General features: G+C 40.5%; 1 protein-coding gene and 1 long non-coding RNA gene across 5 annotated transcripts in view; one reads left to right on the top strand and one right to left on the bottom strand.

The window, feature by feature from the left end:
- CC1H1orf87 (chromosome C1 C1orf87 homolog) overlaps positions 1–20,227 on the top strand; it is a 78,816-nt gene that overhangs the window by 1,594 nt on the left and 56,995 nt on the right. For both annotated transcript variants that reach the window (XM_042953159.1, XM_042953158.1), the window contains exon 3: positions 17,204–17,438. In XM_042953159.1, the coding sequence (XP_042809093.1) occupies positions 17,204–17,438 (235 nt within the window). The remainder of the gene's footprint in view (positions 1–17,203; positions 17,439–20,227) is intronic.
- Positions 1–20,227, bottom strand: part of LOC122228223 — a 126,829-nt gene that overhangs the window by 57,620 nt on the left and 48,982 nt on the right. The window lies entirely within an intron of this gene.

The raw sequence follows: 20,227 nt of genomic DNA, 5'->3' as shown, positions 1-20,227 counted from the left end.
GCAGATTTTCCAAATAGATGAGGAATGTAAGCAAAGAGACATTTATAAATATTAATGGAGTATTTCTGCTGCTTCTCATCAGGTGTGCAATCTACTACATGTAGTAATTTTTTTAGCGGGGGCGGGGGGGGGGGGGTCAGTGTTAGTCAATTTGTTATGAATTAAAGGGGTGGGATTAATAATGAATCATAAATTATAAGATTTTCATTTACTCTTATTTATAGTCTATACTGCTCCAAGCAGGGGCTTCTCAGAGCTTAGCTACGAGGTCTTTCTTCCCTCCAACTCATCACAATCACATGTAAGGGAGAACACTCATGGATCTTTAAAATTCACCAGATATTTGGCACAGAAGCCTATGACTAGGTCTTCCTTCCAGCATTTTGGTGGTTCACAAAAGAAAAAAGAAAGCACAAGACCTGCCTTTGCTCTAGTATCATCCCGTAAATAGCAGCTGGTCAATCGTGGCCTTTCCCTCCTGAGATTATTCCCATAGCTTTTCCATTGGTTTCAGACACCGACAGACCAAACACAGAGACAAACTGATAAAATCTGGCCTCACAAAACAAAGGTGCTGAAAGTGGTGGATACCAAACCTGGCTGCCATCAGAAACATCTAGAAAACCCTTACAAATAAAGATTTGGAATCCAACCCAAGACCTACTGAATCGGAATCTCTGAAAATGAGGCCATCAGGACCACTGTTATGGAGCATAGGCATTAGCAGGGTAAATTTAACTCCCCACCATCAGTATTGTCAGCCCAGAAAAATTCCAAAGTGAGTGCTATAATCAATTAGTAATGTCTGTCTGGCACAGCAAGGGAGTTTTGCGGCCCATGAGTCCAGCATTTGGGATCCCTACAGAGCTGAGAGATGTGAATTTGAATCCTGGCTCCCTGCCTTCCTGGCCTTTTGGCATTGAGAAAGTTAATTAATGTCTCTGGCCTCAGATTCTACCATCTATTAATTAAGGCTAAGACACATGTATCTAGTAGGGTTGTTATGAGGACCAAATGAGAAAAAGTATGCAAAACACCTTTCCAGTGCCCAGGAATGTATTCAAGATGCTCACTCAGTGGTTCTGTTGTTATTATTGAAGCATATTTTTCCAGGGATACAAGACATTTAATAAAAAATCAAATCTCATTCTATGGAATGCTTGCCATCCCTTTTTTTATTCTATGTCTGGGAGGCCACTTACCTCTGTTTTGTAGATAAGAAAACTAAGATACTGTGATATAATCATATAATAATCTTACAGTGATAAGATCTACTGAATGTCTGTGCTTGGCGAGGAAAGTACTAGGGTCAGTTTGGATGCCTAGCTCAGTTCTCCTCCCATCCAGAGACAACATTACTACTGTACTAATTCCATTCTGCTCTGGGGTTCTTTCTGTAGCCCCTTGTGTCCCAAATCCCTTTCTTTTTCCAGGAGTATCAGAGTCCAATATGTTCCTAAAAGGGTTGGTTGGGGAGGGTCCTTGTCCTTTTAAATAGGGAAAAATTTCCTTTGTCTTATGAAAAGGTGCCTTTTATTTTCTTCTCTTTATTTTTTTAAATTTCAGAATCCAGGAAATAAAAGACTACATTAGGTTAGATACACGAACTGTGAAATAAAAGACGCAGTTCTTTTTCTTCTATGACGACCATAAGACAAAAAAGTTTAAAGAACATCAAGACAGGTCGTTTCGTTTGTTTTCTATGGGCTTGATGTTACCGTGGCTGGAATTACATAGGACCATTAATTAACACACTTAGCTAAAATATTTCTGGATAGTTCAAAAATAAATGATTCTCAAAATGTTCTTGTTGCTGAGGTAAAAACAGACCCACCACTGTCGTGTCAGGTATGTCCTAAAATCTATCTCGGAAGCATTTTAGTTGTGCTACGTGTATACCCTTCAGCCCAGGTCTCAAGAGAGCTTATTCTTTGAGCTGAATCTGATGAGTCTGTTAGTCAAAAATCTAGGTAAGAAACAGAAGTGAAAGCCAAAAAAGAAAGAAGTCTCTAAAAGGACAACCTGAATTAAAAAGAAAAATTACAAATTAATGATGGAAAGAGATGCCTGGGTGGCTCAGTCAGTTAAGCATCTGACTCTTGATTTTGACTCAGGTTATGATCTCATGGTTCATGGGATCAAGCCCCATGTCAGGCTCCATGCTGACAGCACACATCCTGCTTGGGATTCTCTCTCTCCCCTCTCTCTGCTCCTCACCTGCTCTCTCTCTTGCTCTCTCTCTCTCTCTCTCTCTCAAAATAAATAAATAATCTCTAAAAACAAATTCATAATGGATGGAAAACAGAAATCCTCCTGTATAACCATATTTAGTTCAGATTTCCTGTAGCCTATGTGGAGAAGGTCGAATAGTATGTCAGACCTGAATGTGATCTTCAAGATCTAAATCAATGTACTAATTTGCCAGGGCTGCTGTATGAAAGGTCCACAAACTAGATGGCTTAGACAACAGAACTGTGTTGTCCCACAGTTCCAGAGGCTAGAAGTCTGAAATCAAGGGGTTAGTAGAGCCGGGGAAGAATCCATCTCTTCTAGGTCGTTCTCCCTGCTTCTGGCAGTTCTGTGGCTCATGGAAGCACAAATCAAAGATTCACATGGCAGTCTCCCTGTATATGTGTCTGTGTACAAATTTCCCCTTTCTATAAGAATACCAGTCAATTGGATTAGGGGCTCATCCCAGTCTAGTATGACCTCAATCTAACTAATTATATCTGCAATTACCTTATTTCCAAACAAGGTCATATTCTGAGGTCCTAGGGGTTGGACTTCACCATATGAATTTTAGGGTTCAATGCAGCCCATAACAACCAGTCTCCCATTTTATAGATGAGACAAGTGAGGACCCTGTGGGCTTAAAGTGAGGCTGGTTACTAAGAACTAAGATTGGAATTGAGCTCCCTCCCTCTTTCCTTAATTTAGCCTGTACAGTTATTGACAGATGAAAGAAAAATACTCAATACCCATTTAGTAGTCAAATTCCTCAACAAGGAGATCGATCTGCAGGCTTCAAAGAATAAAACAAGTGTCCCCGAGTTTTGGAATCATCACTTGCCTCCCACATCACCCCACCAGCCTTCCTTTCTCTCTATTTACTCTAATCCACTCATCTAAAGGATTATTCCCCAAAGGGTGGTCCATGGAAAACCAGCATCAGCCTCACCTGGGAGCTGGTTAGATGCAGAATCCCAGGCCCCTCTCCAGACACAGTGAGCCAGAATCTGCATTTTTGTCAATTCCCAGGGGACTCTTAAGCAACATTTCAGTTTGAGAAGCCCAATTTTCAAGTACAGCAAGCATCATCATTCTAAAATGCAGATCTAATCAGGTGCCCCACCTTCAGCCCCAGATTCACTGACCCCCTGCCCTTCGCCCCCGTGGGCTTCCATAGCAACCTTAAGGGACTGTCACACTCTATGATTTCCTATGCATTTCTGGCTCCCCTATTTAACTGTAAATCCTGTGTGCACAATTGCACCCTCAGCACTGAGTACAAAGTCTTTACATTTTGAAAGCCTAATAAATGAACGAGGGTACAGTGGATGCCAAGAAAAATAAAGAGCTAGAAAGACAATGCTTAGTTGCTTTAAATCCAAATCTAAAGACTCATGTTGCTAAAGTATTATGCAGATGTAACTATGGAACTCTGAGGAGTAATCTTCCAAAGCTCATCAAGAAGAAGATAATGCCAACTGACAGGAGACAAATATTCCCATTTTCTAAAAGGAGATAAAAGTATGCAATAACACCACAAAACCTGAGGCTTGTGGACAATCCCTGGCAAAATTGCAGGCCAAAGAATGAAATATATTAGTTGTGAAAACAAAACACGAAAGTGATGGTCACTAAGGGTTGGTACATGTTGACTAAAACCAGATTATGCCAACATGGTGGTGACTGAACAAGTGATGTCAACACTACATGTTGGAGGTGGGGAGGTTAAGAGGATTTGTGTCTAACCCTGTTCTTAGTCAACATTTTTTTTAATCTCTATTTATTTTTGAGTGAGAGAGAAAGAGCATGAGCAGGGGAGGGGCAGAGAGATAGGGAGGCACAGAATCTGAAGCAGGCTCCAGGCTCTGAGCTGTGAACATGGAGTCCAATGCAGGGCTCACACTCATGGACCATGAGATCATGACCTGAGCTGAGGTCGGACACTTAACCGACTGAGCCACCCAGGCACCTTGACCTTTTTAAATCCATAACTGAAGGAAGACAGACAAATCACTTCAGTAAACATGTAGGAAGAAGAATGCTGGAAAACCCTGGCAGGAAAATGAGCTAAAACCAACATGACGAAATCAACGGAGATACACTCAAAGTCTGTGTTTAGATAAGAGTATGTATAAATGTTTCTATGGAATAAATGTCTGGGTTTTACTTGTTGTGAAACAATAGAAAATACATATGTTAGTCTCTGCTCCCAGTTCCTGACACAGAGCTCCTAAACCCCTTGCAGTTTCCTAGGAGATAACAAGAGCACCAGGTGCCTCTTCTGTTCTAGTATTCGGTCTTTGACCGTGGTTGCTGACACAACGCTCCTAAATTCCTTGGAATTTCCTGGGTGGTGTGGTGTCTCTGTTTCCATGAGGATACTCTCAGTGAGCCTCTGGACAGCTTCAGGATGGAGGCTGGTCACCAGAAAGACCAAGCCGTGATTAAGAACAGAACTTTCAGCCCTACCCTCCATCTTCGGGGAAGGGGGAGAGGGGCTAGAGATTGACTTAATGATTGAGCATAACTAGGTGATGAAGCCTCCCTAAAAATCTCACAAGTATGGAAGTCAGACAGTTTCCAGGTTGCTGAACACATCAAAGTGCTGGGAGGGTGGTGTGCCTGGACAGGATACAGATGATGTTCCACACCCCTTCCCACATACCTTGCCCTGTGCATCTCCTCCATTTGGCTGTTCCTGAGTTATATCCTTTTATAATCAATAAATAGTCTGGTTAAATAAACTGTTGTCCTGAGTTGTGTGAGCTGCTCCAGCAAATGACTCAAACCTGAGGAGGGGGGTGAAAGAACCCTGATTTATAGTGGGTCTATCAAAAACACACTGGACTTGTGACTGATGTCCGAAGAGGGTGGGGCAGTCTTGTGGGAATGAACCCTTACCCCATAGGGTCTGTGCTGACTCTAGGTATATATCATCACAACTGAATTGGTTCGTAGGGATACCCAGCTGGGGTTGAATTGCTTGGCGTGGGGAAACCCATACACGTTTGGTGACCAGAAGTCTGTGGTGGTAGTAGAGAGGAGAGGAGAAAATGGAATGTTTTCCCCTCTACCCTTGGGTTTGAGCTCAGCACGAGCGGAGAGTATCCACAGAGTGGGATGTGCGAGGCCCAGTGGATTCAGAACAGGATATGCCACCTGTACAGCACTGTGCTTCTGCAGGCCATGTTTTAGGAGGGACCCTGGCACGCTAAGAGTGTGGCCACTGAAGGCACTGCATGATGGAAAACCTAGGGTGTGAAACGTGGCCTAGGGGAACATTTATAAAACCTGGGGATTAAGTCATTAAATAAAAGAGGAATTGGGTTCATTTCAAGAAATGCCTGTGAGTATAGATGCTTCCAGTGAATAAAGCTGGCCTCTACAGTTCCTTCCAATGCCAAGAATCAATGATCCGAAGCACTTCATTCCATAGTTGCACTGCTGTTAGTATGGCATTCTTAAACACAGGGAGGCTGGCTGCAGATTTTTATAGGAAGGGATAGCAAAAATGGTAATAATGTGTGTTGATACTTGTAGCCTAGAAAGAAGAAAGTTTTGGTATTTCCCCACATGATTATCCTGGAGCCCATATTCTGTCATTTTTTGATCCCTCAAAGCCCTTCATGTTTATACATTGTTTTTTGCTTTGTTGAACTTTTTAAAAGTGCTAATGTGAAAAGCTTTAGAAATCAGTGCATAGGTGGAGTTCCATCAATCTCCTTTCCACAAACATTAATTGAGCACCTGCTGAGTGCCAGGTCTAGGGAATACAGCAGTATACCTAAAATTCTAATGATGGGGGACATATAGCAAACATATGAAGAATGACTGTTCAAATGAGGAAAAATAGAGGGGGATCATAACAGTATATCAAGTCACAGAGAGTGTTCCCACAAGGCTTCGTTGAGCAAATGGCATTGGAACTGAGACAAGAGCCAGAATTATCCAGTAAGAATTATCCATGGTTACTTAACAGTGAGCTGGCCAAGACTGGCCCAACTTAATACTGGTGCGTGTGGCTCACCAGATTCCAACTTTCCATAAAACTAGAAGTTTTGGTTTCTTCTTCCTGCTCGTGCCTCAGAAGAAGAGGCTGGCTGCAACTCCCACAAGCTCCAAGTTCTCCAATGTTAGACATCTGGCTTTCCCAGCACCTGCTACGAACAGCACCTAAACTGACCACCTGGAGCCTAAGCAGATTTTTTTTTGTGCAAGGCCACCTCATGCTCACTTCGTAAAAAGTGAGAGGATACGGTTTTTCAGAAGCACGGCACCCAGAGACCAGGGCACCCACGTAGCTGCTGCTTTTCTGTCTATGAGGTTCAGCCTGTACCAAGTGACTCTGCAGGTGTTCTCCATGCTCCTGGTGCCTCCCCAGATCTGCACAGAGAGTAAACCAGGCAAATACCCAAGGAAAGAGCATTGTGGGCAGAGGGAACAGCCCCTAGAAAGCCTTGTGGCATGTTTAGGGAGGACCAAGGAAGCCAATGTTGGTGTAGCAGAGTGAACAAGGGGAGAGGGGGTAGAAAATGAGGTCAGAGCAGGGCTCAGATCATGGCACCTGTGGGCCATGGTAGGAACTTAGGATTTGTTCTATGTAGAATGGGAAGCCCTTGGAATATTATGAGCAGCAGAAGTCACAGTCAAATGTATACTTTCTAAGGGATGGTTCTGGCTGCCGTGTGGAGGATAAATTAGAAGGGATGTGAGTAAAAAGAGAAAGACCATTTAGGGAGTCATTATGGTAATCCATGCAGGAGATTGTAGCAGTGACCAATTAACTAGATAAAACCTATAATTTAAGAATTCAAGTACCCTGCTTATTCTTTTTTTTCTTTAGAGAAATAACTGAGCATAACATCTTATCTTTGTTTATCGCTTTTCTTGCTATATAATCTACATAAAATCTTAGTACCCACAGATTCCCATCTTTCCTTAAAACAGAGCAACATCAGAGGGTACATTTTATCTCCATTTTCACAAGTTCAAAGTGATCGAGTAATATGTTAAAATCATACTTCTCTTATGCCTTTTTACTACAATAAGCTGTTTATTAATCTCCTACAATTGGTGGTTTATTATTACTGTTATTATTATTATTGTTGTTGGCACTGTAAGGCATATAAAGAAGCATGAGATACTATTTTAGACATAGGCATAAAACCTTAAGTAAGGGGGCACCCGGGTGACTCAGTCAGTTGAGTGTATGACTCTTGATTTCAGCTCAGGTCACAATCCCAGGGTCAGAGGATTGTTCCCTGAGACAGACTCCTTGCTGAGCATGGAGACTGCTCAAGATTGTCTCTCTCCCTCTCTCTCTCTCTGCCCCTTCCCCATTCGTACTCATGCTCTTTTTCTCTCTCTTAAAAAACAAACAAAAACCTTAAGTAAGAGTGTACGGCATTACGTGAATAAATGCCAAATAAATGTTATAAAAAAAATAGGTGCCTATGTATCCTAAATAGTGAGACTATGAGGTAAAAGTTGTTACTTTACCATTTGAAAAATCTATATTTCAAAAAACAGAATAAAAAGTAAAAGGCAAACGCAGAAGGACACCATTTATAACATATATGACGGGAAAATTTTTCTTCTTGCGGTATAAAGAGCTCTTGAAAATCAGTAGGAAAAGGACAAGCAGCTGAGTTTCATAAACTAGCAAAAGATCTAGATCGGCCATTCACAAAGAAGAAATAAACATGAACACCTACAGGGGTGCCTGAGTGGCTCAGTCGGTGAAGTGACCAACTTGATTTCAGCTCAGGTCATGACCTGATGGATTGAGCCCCACTGTGGGCTCTGTGCTGGCAGCATGGAGCCTGCTTCGAGCTCTCTCTCTCTTTCTCTCTCTCTCTCTCTCAAAATAAATAAGCATTGAAAAAAATGAACACTAGATATGTGTGTGATGGGTGTGGGGGAGATTCAACCTGAGTGGCAATGAAAAAAATTTAAACAGCAACGAGACATTATTTTTACCAATAAAACTGGAAATGACTTTATAAGGGAAATATCCAGGGTTAACAAAGATTTCAAAAAAAAGAATACTCATAAGCTATTGGTTTTTAAGTACACATATCAAAAGCCTTAAAAGTGCATGTACTTTGGCATAAAATCTCTATCAATCAACTCTGTAGAAATAATTATAGATGGATAGATGGTTTGCCTTTTTAAACTTACATAATAATGTATAAGGCTGGGTCCCACAGGAAACAGATTATGTAAGTTCAAATTAGCATGATTCCAGAAGGGTTTTGTTTCTAAGAGTCAAGGTGTTGCGCAGGAACCACAGGCTAGCTGAGGCAAAGCTGTGAGCCGTCCTCAGTCTGCAGAGATGAGAAGAGGGGAATGCTTCTGGGGAGCACTCTGCAGCTCAGGCCACCTGGAGAAATGTAGTCACCTCTGGGCAAGAAACACAAGGAACTTAAGGCAACATTGCGGAGAAAGAGTCATCTCCTGCCAGGGCCACCCACTGGCCAAAACCAGCCAGAACCAGAAGGCATCAGAGCAGATCATTAGTCCACACAGATCAGCTTCCTGGGTTGAGGAAGGAGGCAAGGAACTGGAGGCATAGGAAAGTGTCCAGTAGGGCAGCAATGTTTAAATTAGTAAAAAACGGAGAACAGTAAATGGTTCAACAAAATAGGACCAGTTAAATAAATTGTATATCCATGCAATGAAATACTGTTTAGATATTTTAAATGTTCTCATGGAGACATAAGTATCGATGTGTAAAGATATCTGCATTATATTATGGACTGGAAGTTCTTTTAAAAGATTACAAAATTGTAAAATCCTAGTTTGGTTTGAAAGCAAAACAAAATTTAAACATTAAAAAAAAGGGGAGGGCACCTGAGTGGCTCAGTCGGTCAAGGGTCCCACTTAGTCTCAGGTCATGATCTCATGGTTCATGGGCTCACCCACATCAGGCTCTGTGCTGACAGCTCAGAGCCTGGAGCCTGCTTCAGATTCTGTGTCTCCCTCTCTCTCTCTCTCTGCCCCTTCCCTGCTCACATTCTCTCTCTCAAAAATAAATAAACATTAAAAGCCAACAAACAAAAAACAACAAAAAAACAAAACAAAAGTTCCTGTCTGTATGTGGAAATTTTCTATAAAGAGATACTATAGCACCTTGCCACATTTAGTTTAACTGCTTATAATTTTGAGAATTTGTGTAGTAAACTTTTTTTAGACCTTAATGGTTTTTTTTTTTGGAGCAACGTGATTCACAGCAAAATTGAGAGGAAGATACAGAGATACCACATGCACCCTCTGCCCACACATATACATAGCCTCCTCCATTATCTACGTCCCCCACGAGAGTGATACATTTGTTACAGTTGATGAGCTCACATTTACACAACATAATCACCTGAAGTCTGTAGTTTGCAATGCGGATCACTCTTGCTGTTGTACATTCTAAGGGTTTGGACAAATGTATAATAACATGTATCCATCATCACAGAGTATTTCCACGGCCCTAAAAATCCTCTCCTCCTTTCCTCTAGTACACTTTTTAAATCCATGATCTCCTGATACCCCTGATTTAGTTCAACCTAATTAAACAAAATAACATAGCAATAATTATCACTCCTCATTTCCATAGACCACGTGGATGTACCTGGGGGGTGGTCCAGAGAGAGAATGGTTTGTGCTGCATTCTCTCACAGTATGGACAGAAGTCCTGGCTCAGAAACTGTGCCTTAAAGCACTGAGCTAATTGGAGAAAAGGCAAGCCAGTTTTGCACTGTCATTTTGCTTAGACTTGCAAAAGCAAAACAGACTAGAACACAAGTGCAAAGGACGTTAAATTTCCAGCTGATAAAGGCTGGCTCAAAGATTTAAAAACGGCGCAGTCTGCAAAACTCCTGGGTATAATCCACCTGAGGACATTGTGATGACTCAATATTTCGTTTTTTGTTTTTTTTTTTTCTGTAAAATTAAGGAAAGTGATTCTAAACAATTATGCTTTATCAGAGCAGATTTTAATACTAATTAATCTCCTTTGTTTAAAGTAGGTGATTTCTAGAACTTGGATTCACTGTTGCTAGTCAATTACAAGGCGGTGAGATGGATTATATGGACTATCTCTCTTTTAAAAAAAAATTGTTTAATGTTTATTTTTTGAGAGAGAGATTGACAGAGTGTGAGCAGGGGAGCAGCAGAGAGAGAGGGAGACACAGAATCTGAAGCAGGATCCAGGCTCCGAGCTGTCAGCACAGAGCCCGATGCGAGGCTCGAACCCATGAACCGTGAGATCATGACCTGAGCCGAAGTCGGATGCTCAATGGACTGAGCCATCCAGGCGCCCCTGGACTGTTTCTTTTTACCTATCGAAATAAATTTTCCTCAGTTCTTATGTACTATGAAACTTTGATCTTTTGAACTTTAGTTTACCAGTAAAGAAAGTTCTTAGGGTCCATAGGAAAGAAGAGCACCTCTCTGTACTTGGGTGATGAAGGAAGTGTTTATAAAGGAGATAGCACTCTACTCTAGGACTAACATAAAATTACCATTTGTCAAGGGCTGACTGAGATCCAGGCTCAGTGGTACATAATTTGTACATCTTATATTGATAAGGATTATTTTTCTAATCTCACAGATGAGACACTGGAAATCAGAGATGTGAAGTAATTTGCCAAAGTCAATTGACATCTGGGGCTAGGATTAAGAATCAGGTCCATAGGACAGATAGTTCATGGCCTTAACCACTACATTATACTGCTTGTGATTAAGGATTAATTTTGCACAATTATGGAAAAGACTTTTTAAAAAATTTTTTAAATGTTTATTTATTTTTGAGACAATGCAAGAGACAGAGTACAAGCAGCAGAGGGGCAGACAGAGGGAGACACAGAATCTGAAGCGGGCTCCAGGCTCTGAGCTGTCAGCCCAGAGCCCGACGCGGGGCTCGAACTCACGAACCGTGAGATCATGACCTGAGCCGAAGTCAGACGCTCAACTGACTGAGCCACCCAGCCACCCCTCTTTTTCATTCTCTACACTGTTGTTTCTTAAACTTCAGTGCACATAGGAATGATGTGACATGTTTGCGAAGAATACAGATTTTCTTGTCCTGTTTTGAGAAATTCCAATTCACTGAGTTCAGAATGATCCAAGTTGTGTTTTATTATCCAGAATCCTGCATGATTATGACCCACCTCAGGTGGTCTGAGGTTCAAAGGTTAGAAACCACTGTCATTGTCTCCAAGTACGAGCCCTTCATCCTTTCTGGAATATTTTCCCACCTCCTATCTCCTCTTTCAACTACATTTTATTTGTCAATTCCTTTGTGGAAGAAGATTCCAAAGCAAAGTAAGCATTACAAAGAGAATGACTGAAAACAGGGAGGGGTGGATATTAAGGAAGCCAGGCCTCTGTGCAGTCTCCTGTTTCAATTTCTGGAACACCAGGGACTTCTGATTTTAGTCAATTACAACTTGAAAATTGCAACTCCACCACCTTCTGGAGCATACTCTTCTACTCTGGACTGAAATAGGTAAAATGTAGTATCTGTTAAGTAAACAGCCACTTATATATTAGTTTCGCTCTGTCAGCACCAATTATAATTCCTTCAAAACAAGCTATACAATCTTGTGGGTTTTGCCTTTACAAACCTGTACTCCCTGCTTGGAATTTGGAGCACACTATCAATTTTGGTCCACTCTGTGTCTCCCAGATTGCAATTTCTCAGACCCCAAATGTTTTTGGTTGCTTTCTAGCCTCTTCCTCTCAGTCAATACCTTCACGTATCATTCCCATCCTCCTTAAGCCGGTTTGGTATGAAATTGGTCTATGATCTCCTGTTTACATAACTCTATTTTTTCTGTTATCACACAGTTTTTCACAAATTGAAAGACCATGCAGCCCATTGGATGCCCAATACAACATTAATAAAATAGTAGTGCATAGCTGAAAGACAATTCAAATAGAAGAAAACATCCGCGGTGTAAATGTGTATGTCACGCTGTACAACTGCATATAAGTGACGGAAGAAAGATGCAGAAGAGGAAGGTGTGCTGGGCTATCATTTTCTAGAAGCCAAAAGTACATCACGCCAAAGAGTAAGAGCGGATTGGATTGGTTGCTCATTTTGCGTCTCAAATAACCCTTTTATTTTACTCTGCCTTGAGAAATCAACTTTGGTTATTTTCATTGATGTCAGAGTTCGGTTCAATGTTGTGAAGAAAGAAATGGAATACTTTGGGAATAACTCTGGGGATATAATGAATTCCTTGCCCCTGGGAAGTTTACGAACCACAGCGGAAGTCAGCCACTTAAGGGTTCTGTGGAGGGACGTAAGTCTAGCTGGGAAGATGGACGAGATGCCTTGATAGATGTTCATTTTTATTAACTTGTTAAAAGAGAATAAAAATCCTGTTGCTTAAAACAGTTTGTATATTGTTGGTAGAAAATTGAGGAGTAATGTAGAGGAAGGGGCGTGTGTTTTAGAGCCACACAGACCTGGGAATGAATCCTAGATCTCTACCTGCAAGGTGGCCTTGAGGAATGTACTGAACCTCTCTGATCGTTGAGTTTTTCATCTGCACAATGGTGATAAAATACCCACTCTTCAGGATGATTAAGCTAACATGGAAGGATTTATGTAAATTTATACATGGCGCTTGACTCATGGAAGCATTTAGAATGTTAGTTCATAGAATTCCAATGATGAAGAAATGATTTGGGCATAGGTTTAGGAGTTAAAGTACTTTAAAAATCTTTCTGAAGGTTTAATTTCTATCATAATAATACATGGTATGACTCTCTGGCATTAAAAAAAAAAAGACGAAGAAGAAAAAATAAAAACCTCTCACACTTCATCACAATAACATTTGCCACATTAGCACAGGCTTCACAATTCAGCTTCCCCGTGGAGTTTGGTGAGATTTTCAGCTACACTCCCCTCCCCAGTCCCATTTCATATTTTTATTTTGTTGTTGTCTTTTTAAAAAAGGAAAGTCTGGTTGTGTTGCTTATCTACTATTACTTCCAAATAAGAACATGCTTTCATTTACTGAAATTGGATCCCCATTCACTGCCTTGGCACACTCAGGACTGTCTTCTCCAGAGGGTTGGAGGCCTGTTAGATGGCGCACAGTTGGAAGCTGGTGGCACTGAGTCCCTGCCAAGGCTGGCAGACCTTTAAGATGGCATCTGGTGACCTTTTCCCTGAGCCCCCCTGGGTCCTCCATTTGAGATTTGATGTTCTCGGCAGGGGTGTAATCCAAATCGAATGTGAGATCTGGTGAGTTGGAGTTATACCGGAGGTGGGCCAATGGGAAGTCTCTACACTGCTTTGGGCAGTCAATGCTCCCAGAAGCCCTTGCAATGTTTCTTTCTAACCCTGAGACTCTGAGCTCTAGTAGACGGTGCCCTAAAGGGCTGATTTGCAGGAAGAGCCCAGTGTGACAGAGGGAACAACTGAACAGCTTTTGCCTCATTTATTTATCATCCAGCAATGCAGTAATCCTAATTGCTCTAGTTGTAGGATGGCACTAAACTCTTCACGGCGTCCCTGAGAGCTGCAGCCGAGGTCAGAAGTACACATGAAGAAGCCAGTCGTGCCTTGTTTCCAAGATCGTGTTGATGGCATTTTTTTCCTCCTCTTCAAATGGCAAATTTCTATTTTCAGTTCTGCAGGTAGATAGCACACAAGCCTCGAAGAAAGAACTGTGCGTTTGTGAACAGCCTAACAACCAATGTGTGTTGACGAATTGTTTGTGCTAACAACAGGCACATGCCGTTTCTCAGCTGGGGAGTCATTTTCGTGATAATTTTAAAGTGCTATGTATGTTGTGTTTTTTTTTTTTTTAAACAGCTTTTACTTTGAACAGATTTAACAGGTTATTTTTGGTTTTACATCTACTGTGACTGTTTTAACAGACAGGCAGATACATTTCACATTTCTCAGGCAATTCTGTCCTGAAACTGCCCACAAAAGGATTTTGAAGGTGATTAACGAAAAGATGATTTATCTCCTTTGCCTTTATCCAGTGGAGTTAACTCTCTGCCCCAAACCCATTCTTGCCTTCAAATCTGCACTTCCTCCTCCTCTACTCTCTGCTCCTCACAAAATGTAAACTTTCATGGATTCTCTCCTGACTCTATGGGCCTTAGGCACTCAGGGGTCATCAGGCAGATTTAGGTTTAAATTCCGGTTCCACTATTGAAAAGCTATGTACAATGAGACAAATCACATCAACTCTCTGAGCCTGAATTCCTTCATCCTAACAACGAAAATAATATAAGCACCTACCTATAGGGTTAATCTCAAGATTAACTACCTAGTGTATGTGAATGGCTCTAATGGGATTGTCATGTAGTTAAATGCTCAGAAATATTATTTTTGCAACCATTGCAAATCCTAGTTATTCGTCTCTCTTATGAACTTCAAATAGCACTGATTCTCTGTAATATTCACTTGACATTGATTTATATGCTAATTAAGTATGTTTCATATTTATGTAAATTTTATACTAATTTCTTTGAACAGGTTATGGAAATATAATGTATCTATTATATATACACACATAAAAATGCACATGTCATATATATAGTCTCACCAAATTTTCGCAAATGTGTTAAACCCTTGTAACAAGTGCCAAGGTAAAAGACAAAACCAAAACCAAAAAAAATTGAAGAGTACAGATACCACAGAAGCCTTTGGTATTCCCTTCTGGGCTCTACACCTCCCTAAAAAGGTAACCACTACCTAGAAGCTATCGATCTAATTTCTGGAAGCAGGTTTTTACCTGTGGTTAACTTTACTCTTTGTGTTATTTTTGGACAGCCAAATGAAATTAAATTTCTTGAGGTCAGGGATCATATGCTCTATGTCATCTTTCACTACAAGAATTATTTGTTAAATACACACCTTTGTCCTCACTTTCCCACCTTGCTCTGTTGTCATTCGACTGCACCCGTCTGGAAAATCCCAGCCCTGAACGCGCCCATCTCTCCTTCTCCCATCTCCACAAGGACTCCTAGGCAATCCTAGAGAAGGGTATATCCCCTCTCAGCCCGAAGCCACAAAATTGTGGTCTCCAACCTTCATGGCTACTTGGTTGTACCCAGCCGACCTTTCTTCTTGTTCTGACCAGCTCTTTTCCACTTTTTATAGCAGCTGCCTCAAGCCATCTACCCTTAGTTCAGACTTCCTTCCCTAGCACTTCCCCCTTGAGAGCCAACAGGGAAGCATACCTTATATATCAAAGAGAAAAGTCAAGCTGTCACCCAATGTATAAATAAATTTGTCTACATCCTCACCTATCTCCCTACTATCCTACCCTGAGGTTTCATTTCTACCTCTGTTCTCTCAATGACACCCCACCTCACTTTGTTGGGGTTCATCATATTTCATCAATGACATCCTCTCTTTCCGTCTGGCTCAGTTGGCACCATTGACATTTAATTGTGTTAATGTCTCCACTATCCTTCAACATGATAACAACAAAGCCCAATCTGAAACCCTCATTGCATTCCAGTTACCAATCCATCTCTCTCCCCTCTTGCAGCCAAACTTCTTTGCAGAGGTCTTTATACCTCTGGGATTCGGTTTCTTGCCCCCTTCTTTCCCCAGCCTATTTCAGCCCAGCATCCATCGCCATTACCTCACAGAAGCTTCTTTTTCAAGATTCCTGTCGGTGTCCTTATGGCTTAAAACAATGGACACTTTTCAGAACTCACCTTTCTCAGAAGCCCCTGACACTGTTGACTATGCCCTCTTTCTGGAAACATCCTTTTCACTTTGTTTCCAAGCCCCACACTCCTGGTTTCCCTCCTGCCTTACTGAGAATTTCTTCTAAATCTCCTTGTAGGGCTCTTCTGCTCTTTGTAAATGTAGGTGTTCCTCTGAGTTCTTTATCAGGCCTTCTTTCCTTCTCATGCTACCTCAACCAAGAGGATTTCTATAAAAAGCATACATACATTCAAATCATTGCCTGTGCTTTGTTTGGCTTTGTCAAATCAACAAGTAACGGAGTGATTGTTTTATGCTCCGATGATGTCATGATTTAAAATGGATCCTTTGCATTGTATCAATACTAACAGTTGGAATTTAGTGTGCCTTCTATAGCTATATAGAAATTGACTTTTCCTGATTATAAAATAATATTGTAATATCATAAAATAAACTTTTAGGAATATTCTGAATTCTGCTACCCAGAGACACTTACTGTTTATTTCTGGCATGTTTCTTTTTAGATGTACTATGTACTCTCACACATAAACACATATATTATGTACATGCATTTTACATAGTTGAGATAATTATAGTTTTCACTTATTTGTATAACTGGACATTTTCTTGTGTCATTAAGACTATTCCTAACTATTTTCATGGCTTTATAAATTCTATCATATGAACATAGAATGAAATATTCAACATATTCACCTATTACTAAATACTTAGAATTTAAAATTTTTCTGCTTCTGCATTCTTTTCCATAATACACAATTTTAAATATTGATTTAGTAGGTTAAAGCATTGCAACTTCCTGACTGAGCCTTCATACATTTTGTCAGGTCACCCAATATATTAATTATATCTATTTATATGGACGTTGGCATTTGACTTTCTTATTTTCGAAGTTTTCTCAATTTAAAATGATGTCTTATAATTGCTTTGATTTGTGAGTCTTCAGTTGGTAAACAAGGTAGACTCTTTTTTTTTTTTAGTTTGTTTATTATTTGCATTTCTTTGAATCATTCCTACGGTTGGTTTTTCCTTTTCTTTTCCCTATTTAATATTAAATGTAAATGGAGGACTCTTGAGAAGAAGAGAAGCCACGGGATAGCACAGTCTCTCTAGCTAAATGATCCATACACAGTAACCAACGTCTCCTCCTTCATTCCACCGTGCTGAGTTACCACTGTTCACACCACCAGAGTAACACCCTCTATTTCTTATGCCAGCCTAGTGTATTCAGAGTCTGCCCTGTGAGTAACAAAGTGCAAAACTGTTTCTTCACAGCAAGGAAAATGAGAACTTGAAGGCAGAAACTCAAACAGTACTCCAGAAATCCATGATTGGTAGTGCAAGACAGATGAGCAGAGACTCCCCAGCTCCTACTAATCCTACTGATCATCAAATCAACCATGACCCAGAGGATGAGGAAGAAAACAAGCACCAAGAGAACAACCAGAGCCCAGAGAACAACCAGAAATTCCTCACAGGAGCACTCACAAGCAGATTTCTGGATGGCAAAGTGAGTGACAAAAACCCAAGCTTCTTTTGGTAATTGACTAGGAAAATTCAAATTAGGTTCATACCACACACCCTTGTACTAATGGTAATTAATATATTTTGCATAAGAGGGACTTGGAATTCATTTTTTAAATCAGAAAATAAATTTGAGATCATTTTGTATATTGCATTCTGGTTGACCACCAAGTGAATTGGCCAACCTACTCCACCTGCAGCTAAATCAGTGATGATCACATAGTGATACATGTAAATGTACATGCAACCCTGGGATATGCTCAAGGGGAAAGGTCTGTCTAACATTACAAAAAGAGTTCATTTATTTTCAAAATCCAATGCGACCAGAACTGTATATCAAAAAATTATCAGCCAAAACCATCTTGATAGAAATATATATCTCTGCACTCTGTTAAGAATCAACCAAACAATTCACAACACACTAACTTGATAATGATGAATCCATATGATTAGTAATTTGTAATTAAAAAGCAAGAATAGCAGCAATTGGAAACTGGATCCAAATCAAGACAAAACTAATGATTCATTGGTAACAAAGTACCACTTCCAAAAATTGCTGAAATTGCATTTAGACGGATACATAGAGTCGGAGTTTTGCAGTGACGCCAAGCATTAAGTGACAGCCAAATATTTCAGTAGAATACTGAATTCGAGTCTGCAGTAAACTCTAACATAACTATTTTTAGTTTATAATTTTAATAGCCCTTACTAAATCACTTAGATCCTAGCTAGTCTTTAGTCATCTGAGAAAATAAAAGCCTATAGATTTGTGATCTTTTCCTCGTAAGAACTCTGCAAAGCTTATAATTTAGAGTGGTTAATGGCCCACCAGTGGACCTCAGACCATACTCTGCAAGGTCTAGTTGAACACAGGTCCCAAAAGAACAGTGACTTGCCCAGAATGTCAGTGGCGCAACCTACACTGGAAGTGGTGCCTCCTAATCCCCAGTTAATGTGTTCTTTCGGCTGTCTTATAAGTAGTCCTTGAATTCAGGGCCTGGTTGCAGCAGGATATAGTGCATCTGCAAAGGTGAAGTGACCTATTGTGAACTTCTAAAGACCTCTGAGTTTTTACATAATTTTGACTCTTGCATTAATGTATTTATTGTTACTCCCCAAGGATAACCTTGGTAATAATATCATGTCATAAAACACTTTATTATTGACTGGTTGCTTTCAGATAAATTATATCATTTGCTGTTTGGAATTAACCCCTTGAGGTAGGTACCAGTGTTTTCTCTATCACTATGGTATAGATGATAAAACTAAGGCTCAGAGGGGCACCTGAGTGGTTCAGTCAGTTAAGCATCTGACTCTTGATCTAAGTTCCCGCCATGATCTCAGGGTCATGAGTTGAAGCCTTGTGTTGGGCTCCATGCTGGGCATGAAGCCTACTTCAAAAAGGGAAGGAAAACAAAACTGAGGCTCAGAAAAGTTGAAGAGGCTCATAAGTGTAGAGAGAAGATGTTTATCCAGGTTTTCTTCTCTCTCTTTTTTTCAAATCATCTTTCTAATTATAAAGTACTGCATACTCATGTACAATTTTGGCAGATGGAGAATATAAGAAGAAAACTCAACCAAAGAAAAATAATAACATATTTCTTTCTTTTTTTCTCTGTGCATAGATATAGAATGAGAATCATTATGTATTTACTCCTTGTGATCCTGCTCAATTCATTTCATATTAAGAATTTTCACCCTGGCTTTAAAAAATTCTTCCTAAGCATCATCTTGAATGGTTCTATGAGAATCATACTCAGAACAAGCACTTAAATATCATTCATTATGTGCCGGGCACCATTCTAAGTTCTGTACATGTATTAACTAACTTAGTACTCCCAAGCACCCAATGAGGTAGGAACTCTTATTCTCTTCAGCCTGTACAGGAAGGAACTGAAAAACAAGGAAGTCAAGTGCCTTGCCCAGGTCCTGAGGCTGAGAAGGGACAGAGCCACAATTGAAGCCCAAGTCCTAGGTTCCTAATCACCACCAACTGTATTCATTCCTTTGTATGGATATAATATGGCTCATTTAACTAATCCCTTACTGATGGGCATTTAAGTCATTTCTAGTTTTTCTCTTATAAATGGAAATGGGTTTCTTGACACTCCCTCTACCACATCAAGCAGCCCATTCATGGAACAGTTTCCGCAGTAGCCATTATCATGGCCAGAATGTTCACTGAATAAGCTGTTATTGGACCTCCAAGATACGGATTCTTTGCTAGCTCTGTAGTGCTAGAGGGGGATGATTTGCTCCTCCCCTCCCAGAACTCAATGAGGTTTCTTGTGGGAGACTCAGCAGGGCTAACACCCAGCCACCAAATACAGCAAGGCCTCCTGGGAGGTGTGTGTTCTGACTAATTGGTTCTGTCTGCCGAGTCTATGATGCTGGCCTGCCAGATGGCAGCCACAGTTGCCTGGTAAAGAGACCCTCATTACCACCTTGACTAAGTGGTAAATGGAATTCTGCTGCAGTGAAAGAAGTAAACCAATCAGAACTCCTTCTAGATCCTTCTCTCTCACACATAGATGAAAATAAGCTTTCCTGCCTGGGATGTAACAGGCAATCTGGACTGCCTGAATTTGCTCCAAAAGAAAAGTTGCTGATAAAGACTGAGCTAACGTGGGTGAGGACAGGCAAGTGTGAAACTCTTTTCTAAATTACAGATCAAGTTTGAAGAGTATCATTAGTTAGTAGGAGGTAAGTAAAGCTGAAAATGCTATGAGAGCTCATCGTTTCATGTATCTGAGAACAGTAAGATATCTTAGAAAT

The sequence above is a fragment of the Panthera leo genome, chromosome C1 (assembly GCF_018350215.1).
Source record: "Panthera leo isolate Ple1 chromosome C1, P.leo_Ple1_pat1.1, whole genome shotgun sequence".
NCBI lineage: Eukaryota > Metazoa > Chordata > Mammalia > Carnivora > Felidae > Panthera > Panthera leo.
Note: the sequence above shows the minus strand (reverse complement) of the source record. Positions and strands in the feature narration are given on the sequence as shown.